Source organism: Montipora foliosa, chromosome 2, assembly GCF_036669935.1.
Source record: "Montipora foliosa isolate CH-2021 chromosome 2, ASM3666993v2, whole genome shotgun sequence".
In the NCBI taxonomy this organism is placed as follows: Eukaryota; Metazoa; Cnidaria; class Anthozoa; order Scleractinia; family Acroporidae; genus Montipora; species Montipora foliosa.
This window is the reverse complement of record NC_090870.1, coordinates 41,797,979-41,809,498: the sequence shown is the minus strand read 5'-3', so window position 1 is coordinate 41,809,498 and position 11,520 is coordinate 41,797,979. Positions and strand designations below refer to the sequence as shown.

Below are 11,520 nucleotides of genomic sequence, written 5' to 3'. Positions count from 1 at the left end.
ATGTGCTGTGTATTTTAGATGCCGGGCATTGAAATAGTCTATAATTTTTACAACGTTGTCATTCCTCGTCCATATAGTCTGGACGTGTTCTCGCTACCAACAACAGCGACTATCCGATCTCGATTTTGCGGACGACATAGCCCTGATTGACGAGTCAGAACAGAGACTGCAACACGCAACATCTGAAGTAGAAGAGAAGGAAAGAAAGGTAGCTAAAGGTTGGTCTCACTATCAACTCGAAGAAGACCAAGGTCATGGACGTGGCAAAGGAAAGAAATGATATCACTACCACCTTGAGCAATCAAAACTCTCTTGAAAATGTCGACAAATTTGCCTATCAGGGAAGCACAATATCACACAACGGCAACCTCACACCTGAACTAGACAACCGTATTGGAAAAGCAGCGAATGCTTTCATCAGACTCCTACCTGTCATGCGCCACAAATCCATCAAGATGGCCACGAAAATTGCTATTAACCAGTTAGTAGTACTATCGACTCTATTGTATGGCTCAGAAAGCTGGAACACCACCGTCCAGGAAGAGAAACGACTAGCAGCGTTTTACACCAGATGCCTAAGAAGAATTCTTGGCCTCTCCTGGCAAGACCATGTGCCAAATGAAGTGATCTTTGAGAGAACCAGCCAAGTACCGCTCATTAAGGCGGCGAAATACAAAAACCCTCAACTTGTCGCGCAACATTGTTTCGCTGCAAGTGTTGGTCGATGTTTCGCGTTTTTCACCTTGCGTGATCAACTTGACCAGCAACAAAAACATTTGTTGCGGATTGAAAAAATCCAGGGCGCTGATTGGTTGCGCGACAAGTTGTGAGTTTGATGAAAAACGAGCAACAAAGCCAAAATTTGTTGCTCAGAGTAGACCCGCGCTCTACTTTTCGCAACAACTTTCTTCAACACGCAACAAATGTTTTTGTTGCGCGACAAGTTGATCATGTAAGGTGAAAAACGGCAAACATCGACCGATACTTGCAACGAAACAATGTTGCGCGCCAAGTTGAGGGTTTGTGTATCTCGTATTTCGCCGCCTTTAGCATCTTGCGACACAAACGTCTTACATGGCTCGGACGTGTCACCCGTATGCACCAAACTCGCTTGCCCCGCCGCTTGCTCCACTAGGAACCACGGGGGCGCCGCCGCCCAGGCAGGCAACGCATGCGCTGGAAAGATACAGTGTCCAGTGTCAAGAGACCTGCAAGACTCTGAACTTTCCTTCGAAGAGGCAACAGTGGTAGCGCAGGACCGCAAGGAGTGGCGATCGTTTGTGTTGGCGCTATGTGGGCTCGGCCCACGGCAGCAGTAATGTAATGTAATGTAATGTAATGTAATGTATGTAATAGTCTGGTCATTATTGTGGAATCCGGTGTGCTAGCGAATTTGGACCCCCGGTAACGGATTTGGACCCTCCATTACAGCTTATTGAACTGTTTATTGAGACAGACTTAGATTTTGGATTGGGGAAACTGACCGATACCATACGCATAAATGGTCATAAATCTTTGAGAAAAAGATCAGATCAGTTAATTTTTCAGTAAAGGTCGTTTACAGCATTCGCGGCGGCATTTCGTAAAGGAGATGCGAATTTTAACTCCTTTCTGACAAGATTAAGTCACTCACCAGGAACTCATTGAATTGTCCGTTAATTTTTTAAAAAGGAAAAAAGCAAATTGAGGAAAAGTTATTGAAAGCTCGCACTGTGGCTTGTTCGTAAGGCGCTGTTTCTTTCATAATTCTTTTTCTTCCATCTGATAGTTTGAATGGGCAGCGCGTTCACAAGGAGGTGCCACTTTTGAAGTAACACCACTTGGTTAGAAAACGCATTGTTAGACGTATACTTGACCACGAGGCTTCAGAAGATTTTTCCTTTTTTTATGATATAAAGCTTTTCGAGTAATGAATTCTCGTATCGTCAACCAATTAACCGATTCGCCTGAACACGTACGGATTGCGCGCACTATTAAGGAGGCTCGAAATAGTTTCTCCTTTTTTCAAACAAATAAACATATTTTGTTTTTAGATACAGTTAGGGTAATCATATCAAGACAAAATTTGGCCAGGGTATTAAGTACCCGTCATAGATTTCTCACATCACATTTTCCTCCAAAATATCGTTACCATGGCAACGATATAAGGCATTTCCTTGAGCCTTAAAATCAACATATGTTGTCTTTTTTGAAAAAACGGGACGGTGAAATCTTCCCATTCAGCGTTACCAGATAATGTTAGAACTAATCTCTAAAATATTTAAAATTCAACGAAATCTGTAAGTCAGTTTTTCAAAAAACAAGTTTTTTTGAAATGTGTCGCTAATTTCTTTTTTCACGTACAGAATTTTTTTAAATTTGAAAGACAAACGTTTTAAATTAATCACAAACGGCGACCATGAAACCGTTTGTGTACAATTTTCGTTGTTTTCGTGAATAGGAGAGAATTTCGAATAGGAAAGAAAAGAGTGGAGTCTACTCTATTCTGAATTCTCGTTGGTATTTTTTCTGCGCGCGCTGTCCCCATTGACGTTCCTGTTCTGTTGCTAAAAATAGGCTTATTTATTGCACAGCAACAAAGCGAAAAACTGTTGACTAAACAGGTTTCGTGACACCTCAGTGACACCTGAAAAATGTGATAAATATATGGCTAAATACAGGCAACTGAAGGAAACAGACAACAGTCGAAGGAATCGCATTGTTGGGTTCCGTGTTGAACGAAGCAAGAAAACTCATCTCGCCCTTAACGAAATTAAGACATTTGTTTCCTCCGAAGGACCTATGGGCGAATGAGCTTAAGTGTTGGGTGAAACGACTTGATTGAGGGCGAATCACTTTGATGACGAAACGACCATAATTTATTCTGGGTGGAGCTGACAAATGTGACATTTTTTAACTAAGATGACAAATTGACGAAATGAGTTGAGACAACGCGAGAAAAAGGGATCAGAATTAAAAAAGGTTTCCCCTGTATAGCGAGAATTAAAATTTTATCTTCACTGTCAACTAGACTATGCCGTACGATTCGCTCTGACGAAGTGCTAACGCTCGAAACGTCAGCTTTAAGAATCTCTGTACGGTGGCCAATTTACATTATCAACTCCGTTGATAAAACCAAATTTTTGTATGCCGTACGCAGACGTGACAGGAAATGTGGAAAAGATTAACTTGAGGCGTCATGAACCAGCAACTGTGGGAAAAACTACAAGCCCAACTGAGTCACAGAATATAAAAACACACGTTTGTATCCTAAGCAAGAGCTCTTGACATAGTCCTTACAGCTCTCAGTGATGTCTGTGCCGGTTTATTTAGCAGTGCTTCCCTGCCAATAAGTGTTCTGCCTCTTATATCAGCGCCCGATCTGACTATAAACGTGGCGGCGGGCGGACGAAGTGCGTTGCGGGACTTTAGCCCAAAGCGGCTACCAATTTTTCTACCAAGGGTTGAAAAAGGTCGAACCGAAAGAACTGACAAGATGGAAAATCAGTGGAAAGTAATAGCGCAAATTGCCCATGGCTGTTTGAACAAAGGAAAAAAAAACTTTCCAGATCGAAGATCCTTCAGGAAGGGGAATCTTTAGACAAAGTTAGAAAGCTAGCTCCGTACCAAGAGTTGTTTAGAGCGTAGAACCCCTACTCAAGAACATTGATGCCTTTGCGGCTGTTGTCAAAACATGTAATCATGCGCTGTAGATGTAATAACGTATTCAAGATTGCAAAATTGAGGTAAAATTAATTTGAAATCTTGGGAAATGAAACAAAGGAACGGACCTCACCCAGTAAGTAGCAATGCATAGAACAAGTATTCGTCTCAGGATGAAGAAAAGTACGATTGATTCTCGTGAATCTTCCTTTTTCATGGAACGTGAATGTACAATTTTGGGTTCTCTTTAGATTACACAAAAACGACTTAATTTTCCTTTCTACCCGACGGCGCATCTTGTTTACATTTCGCTAAATGTGAACTGCACTCATGCTTTCTTTTTCCAGTTGGAAACAATGTCAATTTTAGAAAGACAAGGTTCAATACCGATTTTGCGCAAGTTCTTGAGGAAGGAAGAAACCGATTGGTTCTTGCGTTTCCATGATGGATTCTGGAAATGAATTCAATGCAGTGTTTCGATAGCAATTTGTTCAGGCAACGATAAGTTATGTCTAACTGTAAAACGCCATGACCAAACATGTTATCGAGTAGCTGCTAAAAAAGTTTGGAAATATCACGCTAAAATCAACATCACTTCAGAATAAATTTTACAAAGTATCCTTTATTTTAAAGGTTGCCATTATGTGCCTTGCACGCTAATAATGGAAATAAATAATTAAATGAAAGATAATTTGCTATATTTCAGACTTCTAGATACCTCAAACTGGTCACCACGTTTGAAATGCAAGCTGGGTAAAAAGAGATTTCTTTCGTCAAAGTTGTTTTGTTATCTCACGGCATTTGAATAATTCAGAGTTTGAAACTCGACTGGCCCACGCAACTTTTTCAACAATATTTACTTTCGTAAACTGATGTCGTTTCCAGGTCAATTCGTTTTAAAGAAAGGTTTCGGCTGTAAAGCTGAAAACCTTTTTTTTCTAGGAACACTATTGATTCCCCAACTTAATGACCAGACGTGGATTGCTCAAAACGTGGTTAGCGCTACCCAGCGTTAAATATACAATGCTAACCAGTGGTTGGCGCAAACCATCCTTCAGGCAACTCGCCCCTGGAATTTCAGTGGAAACACGCACGCCTCAAATTTAAAAAAGCGGTGACACATAAAGGCAAAGCAAATGTTATATTTGCGCCTTAGGCCCAAAAACTTTTTGTACTTTTCTCTCAGTTTACGCCAACAAGAGTCCGTCTTTCAGGCCAACATACAAACGTAACTACATGTATCTAGCGAATACGTCTCTAAAAATCCACACAATTACGGATTTTAAGGTTGTTGTTCTCAGTAGATTCAACACGAATTTCTGCAAGCACGACAGCTTCTTTTTTTGACTGTCTTGTTTCCAGTAAAACTAAATTTTTGAGCTACACCACTTTCATTTATAGCTACAGCTACTTCATTCATTTGTCGCACACTAAAAGAAAAACCGGGTTTCTCGATTAGATTGTATCGATCGAGACTTTTTGCAAATGAAATAAAACTGATATTTGGATGTAAGAAGTCCTTTCGATTTTGTAGCCAGTAGAAAAAGAACCATTGAGACTACCATTTACAAAAAAGTCAACATTTTGAAGATCTTCAACTTTTCTATTTACAAAACGTAGACAACAGGTTTTAAGACCTTCACTTATCTTATTACCAAACTATGATTACAATTTGACCACTGGAAAGAACAGCTCTTGTTTTGTATTCCAAATAAAATTTTTCAGAATGCCTCGTGTCCCAGTCATAACCATTTCTGCGGACACCTTTCGGGTAAGCTCTGCTGTAGGCAGAAAGAACAGTTGAGTCCATCCCGCAAGCTACACATGTAAACTCCTACAAAGTATCCAAGACACGTTGGCCTTTTTATTTCGCGTGAAAACTGGGAAAAGTCGACAAAATTTTGTCGAGAAAAATGTGAAAAAAGGAGCAACCTATGGCGCGAGAGGAAGCCGCGCGGAGAATGGGAAGGGGCGCTGTCCCCATTCTCCGCGCGGCTTCGCTGCTCGTCAATTTGTCCTACAACGTCTTTCAGACAGCGAAAAAAAGCTACAAACGCCTCCAAGGAAGGAGAATGAACTCGGTTCCAGTGGTGCTCTCCGACGGAAGTCATTTTATATGCAAACAAGGTCACTTTGATCATAGCTAACTATGCTTTGATTCAAGCGAAAAATACGAACGGCATTTAGTGTAACACCACACCGGCGTGTTCTACAAGACGTTTAGCGTATTTGACCAGTTGCATCCAAATACAATTATTTAGAATGAGAAAACGCCTATTATCTCTGATCTCGTTAACTCCTCCATTCTTCTCCAGCAGTAATATCTTCAACAATTTCGATCTTCAAAAACTGAGGTGCTGAGAACTTGATGAAGCAGAACGAAGCAGTTCAGTTTAGCTCTCTCCGAGCATAACGAGTTTCATGAAGTTGCTTCAATTCACAGCAATAAGTTTCTCAAAATTTCAAAATTAGATCTCATCTCTCGTATGATCACTCTAGTGAAGAAGCTAGGATAAGTGACATGCTGGATGCTGGAATTCACGACTGTAGCCAAGCTGGCTCTTTCACTCGCTCCGTTCATATAGCTGCGGTAGAGGGGAAGTCTTCACTAGAATTCGCAAACATCCCAGAATTTAATGGCTCCAATGGGGGTGGGTCCTCTTCATCTTCCAAGTCGGTTTGAGCATTGCATGGACGAATTAGGTAGCTAAGAAAAAATACAAAACAGATTATGTCAAGAAACTACTGCACACAATAATTGACAGAATGGTATTCAAGGACGGATTTCAAAGCCTTGAAGTCAATGAAGATATGACCCAGATACTGTCGTTCTTTCATGCTGTCGTAAGTTTTACAATTTTTTGCAAGGAAATTATGGCAGAAAAACGGACTAAAACGTGACCCGCTTACGCAGCGGTGTAGCTCATTATTTTGTGTTCCTGATTTTGCCGTAGCCCTTGTCTTTGCTTTAAATCCGCAATAATTGCAAAATGATCTTTTTTGTTCGTGACCTACATGACATCTTCCAGCTTTAATTCGAACTCCGGTGGTGGATTGACAATCACATAGGATTTGCCTGGCCTTTGCCTCATGTCAGCTACAGAAGCAATGAAACAAAGGATAGTTTATACACCTGGCTTAAGAACTTTTAAGTTAATTTAATTGTTATCACTATAACACCAAAACAATCAACATCACGACAAACTAACACTGTTTGATAGGCCTTTTAAATGGTGCAGATTTCAATTTACATCACACTTACGAGTTCCTATGATATTCAGAGTTTTCATTCTGATCTCTATTATGTCTGAGATGTCACGAACTTCTTTCTTTTTTCTCTTTGGAAAAGCATCCACCAAGTCTTCCTAACAAAATAAAGAGTGAATATGAGTGAATATGACTGACAGCACAGCTGAAACACTTACTGCATACTAGTTGTTTGGAAATGATGGAAGGGACAACTGAAAAGGAAATCGGAAGAGATCGAACCGGGGAGTTGCGTAGCAACGGTCGGATGTGCTAAGCACCAGGCCCCAGTTGTTGAAAGGTCGGATAGCTTCATTTATCCGGCGTATAAGTCGCTGTCCAACAGTTTCAATTTGTGCAAAGATTTAACTATTTGCTCGCGTAACTGTGAAAATGCACACTCTAAGCACATCTATAAGTAAAAGCGTGTTCAAAAACCTTTGTGAACGTTTTAAAGTGCCCCTGTGATAAAAAAAATCAATTCCTTTTTTTCTTCAGATTTTGAAAGTGTGTTTGTTCTGTTTACTTTGGGTGTAAGTTTTGGATTTCACGGTCCGCCATTACTCAAGTTCAAAACTGACCGATTGTACCTCAGAGGGTTGGATCCAGGAAAAGTGACGTCAAAGGCTCACTAGTTTAAAAGTCTGAAAGCCCATAACTCCCGTGCTGCATACTAATTCTGCGGCGTACACACGCCTTTGACGTCATTTTCTCCTCGATCCACTTCTCTCCTGAGTTTAAAGTTAGTAATGGCGGACCATTAAATACGAAAATTCCAGTTAAAATAAACAGGTGTCTTTTTGAAATCAAGGCTTAGAGCTGTGGTCGCTTAGTGTTTAGTTAACATAGTTTTGAAATCCAAAGAAAAATAAGAAGTGATTTTTGGTCACAGTGGCACCATAACGTGAAGTCAGTATATTTTACACTCTGGAATAGCGGACTGACTGACTGCGTATCCAAATGACTGACAGATTGAGTCACTGACTGATCAAGAAATTAATTAACTTATTGAGATCACTGTCTCACCTCTGGAAGGCGTGTTCGGTAAAGTCCAATAGGAACTGCACATGTTGTTGAGCACAGTTTCTGGAACAGCCTTCCATAAGTCGCAAGCCAGATGCTGCCCTCTGTTATTTTAAGCTAGGATAAAAGAAGGGAAAAAACTGAAACATGCAGGAATAAATACCTCAAAAACACATTTAATATCATGCTCCCAACTGTGGGGCTTTATAACTCAGTTGGTGGAGTATTGCACCAGCATCGCAGAGGTCATACGTTCGAATCCCATTTGCTCAAATTGTCCAGCTAAAGTGCGAGGATCCCTTCTCTCATTACATGTTAGAGCGAGTTTCAATCGAGTGTCGTAAAACCAAAACCAAAGTAATTACTTTGGCCAATCAAAAAGGACGGAGACGATCCCGTAAACCAATCAAAACTAGAAGTAATTACACGCAGCAAAATTTCGACGAAACTAGTTTAGCCAGACCACGTGTGGCAGTCATCACTTCAGAACCAGCTGCAGACATCCCTCCAGCTGAGCACTCCACCATCCCTCTGGTTTTAACATACCATCCCACCAACCAACCTATCAAAAGTATCATCTCACCAAATTTTCACCTCCCGCGGGATGATCCTGACACTGCATCTATTTTTCAACCTCTGCGCATCCTATATGCTTATCGACGTGATCAGAACCTGTGCGACTATCTAGTCAGTAGTACTCTCACGAACCCGACTACAGCAGATGAGGACCGCGGTGCGTTTCCCTGTGGCCGGTCTCGCTGCAACACCTGCCTCCACGCCAACCCCTCCACATTTATCGATAGTCCAGGTGGACGCATCACTTTTACGTCGAAATACACCTGTGTCAGTGAGAACGTGGTTTATGCCATCAAATGCCATGCAATCCACAAGATCAATATGAGAGAAACTGCTAGACGCTTAGACGCTTGGGTGACAGATTTAGGGAACATCTACGCTCCACAAGGCTATCAGACTCCGATCTTCCTGTTGGACGCCATTTCGCTTCTCCGGGGCACACTACTCAGGACATGCTGGTCTCTGTAATCCGTTCGGGTTTTCAGGGATGCCACAGACAGACGTAGTTTTGAGGCCAGGATGATTTTTAGACACCGCACCCTACAGCCTGGTGGTCTCACTGTAGACTTTGGTTTCATATAAAGTCAGCGCGCGCTGTAAACGTTGTTTGTTTTTATTTGAGCGTTACTTTGCTTTCCTGCGTCTGTCCTGTTATTGACAATGAATTTCGTCATAACATTGTCAAAGTAGTCTGCGGATCCACTCGGCGATCCACAGCTACTTTGACAATGTTATGACGAAATTCATGATCAATATCAGGACAGACGCATGAAAAACTGACGTTAATTTGTTAACTTTCATTTATATTCATCCGTAATTACACGTAGCCGAAACAAAGCGCGGGAAAATGTGCAAGCGCGAGCCACGAGGTTTTGGTTTCACTTCTGATTAGTTGAAAAAATGGCGCGAGAACTTTGAACCAATCACTGAGTGAAGTAAATGCAAAACCAAAGCAATTCGCTAATTACTTTCGACACTCAATTGAAAACCGCTCTAATATCCATAGCCCTCGAATTTAAGACGAGCCAGATATTTTAAGGATAATGTGCGAGAACTATAGATTAGTGCGATGCCGTCCAAGAATAAGGATGATGAATTTGCCCCGAATACCGGATGAGTTTGCCTTCAGAGGTCACCATTCCGTTTATATCAGTTTACGGTGTCCCCAATTAGTGATCCAGCGCCAGAACGACTGGACACTTTAATCAAGATCCTTTCCTTTCCTTTGATCGTGGACTTTCGAACACAGCTCAGGCTTAGGTTTAGCAAAACTGTAAGCGCTGATTGGCTCAAAACTATCCTGCACCAGAACTTTGGTTATCCAAAGCCGAAAAAAAAAAAAAAAAAAGACAACAAAGTTCTGCCACGTTGAGCGCTGGAACGATACAGTCACCTTGCATCGTGGTTGGCTCATTTTATTATCTGCGTCTGTTTCGATTGATCAATGCATCATCTGTGGCTCATGCAAATCTCGTCCCCAGAGTCCGCTTTTTTTTGTGGTCAGCACCAAGAACACGGACTCTGAACGCTTCCAATTTATGCGCAGTCACAGCGAAGCTCCATTTTTGTAACCGTTGACAACCACTGTTGTTTCAAATTTCTGAGTGTGCGTAGACGAGCCGGAAGTCGGCGATTTGCGGACTTCCTGCCTTGGAAGTTGCAAGAGTCCGCGTTCTTGGCGTTGACCAAAAGAAAAGCAGACTCTGAGGACGAGATTGTGGTTCATGTCGCTCAATTAAAACCCTCTAACTAAGGCCACACATTTATGAGAACCTGACCCCAGTAGTTCAAAGGCCGGATAATTTTATCCAACAGTTTCAATCCGTGCAGAGGCTTAAGGACGGTGCCTACTAATTCAAGGGTATTTTTTCGCGGTTTACTGAATGTGCGTGAAAAGCAGATCTTAACAAACTAATGTTATTGAAATCCAAAACGAAAATTGGGGGTAACCACGCATTTTTCGAAGATAATTAATCAACAATGTTTGTAAATTAAATACAAAGCAATGTATGGCATTCTTTTCCAAATTGAAGCTTAATTATATCTGAAAAATGCATGGTTACCCCCAATTTTCTTTTAGGATACCAACAGCACTTGCTAAGTTCTGCTTTTTCCGCATAGCTTTGAACTGCGCAAAACTATCCCTGTATTAATAAGTGCCACCAATAGGAAATCCGAGTATCTCGAGATGCGCAGAACGTATGCGCAATAACAATAGTAGGCAAAGTCCTTAAGTATTTGTTCGCGTATACTCAAAACAAATCGAAGTAAAGGTGTGTTCGAGAACCTTGGCCAATATTTAACGCGAAGTATATTTTACACTATGGATAGCGAGTTCTCCAGTCCGCCGCTTTGAATAACTGGGGCCTGATTTTCAGGCCGTATTTCCCAATTTGCAAACAATTCAAATGATCTGCTTACAGAGGACAAGTATCCTGAGCCGGGAGCCTGTTCGCAGCCAAGCAACAGTCTGATTAAGCGGATCATGTACTTTTTCACAAATGCCTATCAAGTGAACCAACAAAAGGGTTTGAATAGAATTATTAACCTTGAACAGGAAGATGCACTATAAAAAGCTTGGTGCCTTTAGCACACACGATGATTTACCGCTGATAACCCCTTTTACGGAGCGTCTTCGTGTTTAAGCTGACAAAGCCGGCGGGCTGCATGGAGGAAAATACAGAAGAATGAATTTTGTGTAGGGGGGAGCGTAACCCTTGACTTAGAGTGAACGATTTGCATCAAGATACTTTAGGTTCATCTCCCTCATTTCAAAAAAAAAAAAAAAGAAAAGGGAAAAACAGAGACAATTGCTCTAATTGCCTAGCAAAGTGCACGGATCACGTCACTCATTCGTCTGTAGCCCGAACTTCAAGTACATACATTTCTTTCATTAATTCAACTCTAACAAACCTTGTAAATGGTCAGTTCCATGGCTGCTAAGTTCCGCTTGAGTTTCTTTACCCTTTTGCGTTTACTTTTACACGCCTGGCAAAAAGCTTCAACTTCTACAAGACTACCATCTATAAATTG

The 11,520-nt window shown here is 41.4% G+C and overlaps 1 protein-coding gene across 5 annotated transcripts in view; it reads right to left on the bottom strand.

Annotated features, from left to right (window-relative positions):
• Positions 1–4,245: 4,245 nt before the first annotated feature.
• LOC137993128 (potassium channel subfamily T member 1-like) overlaps positions 4,246–11,520 on the bottom strand; it is a 56,455-nt gene continuing 49,180 nt past the window's right edge. For 2 of the 5 annotated variants that reach the window (XM_068838813.1, XM_068838812.1), the window contains exons 22-26: positions 10,909–10,992; positions 7,915–8,028; positions 6,905–7,007; positions 6,658–6,739; positions 6,076–6,349 (exon numbers count right to left, since the gene is read on the bottom strand). In XM_068838813.1, coding sequence (XP_068694914.1) covers positions 6,220–6,349; positions 6,658–6,739; positions 6,905–7,007; positions 7,915–8,028; positions 10,909–10,992 — 513 coding nt within the window. In that variant the 3' untranslated portion in view covers positions 6,076–6,219. Of the gene's footprint in view, positions 6,350–6,657; positions 6,740–6,904; positions 7,008–7,914; positions 8,029–10,908; positions 10,993–11,520 lie in introns of all 5 variants that reach the window. The other 3 variants (XM_068838809.1, XM_068838810.1, XM_068838811.1) reach the window with 3 other exon arrangements.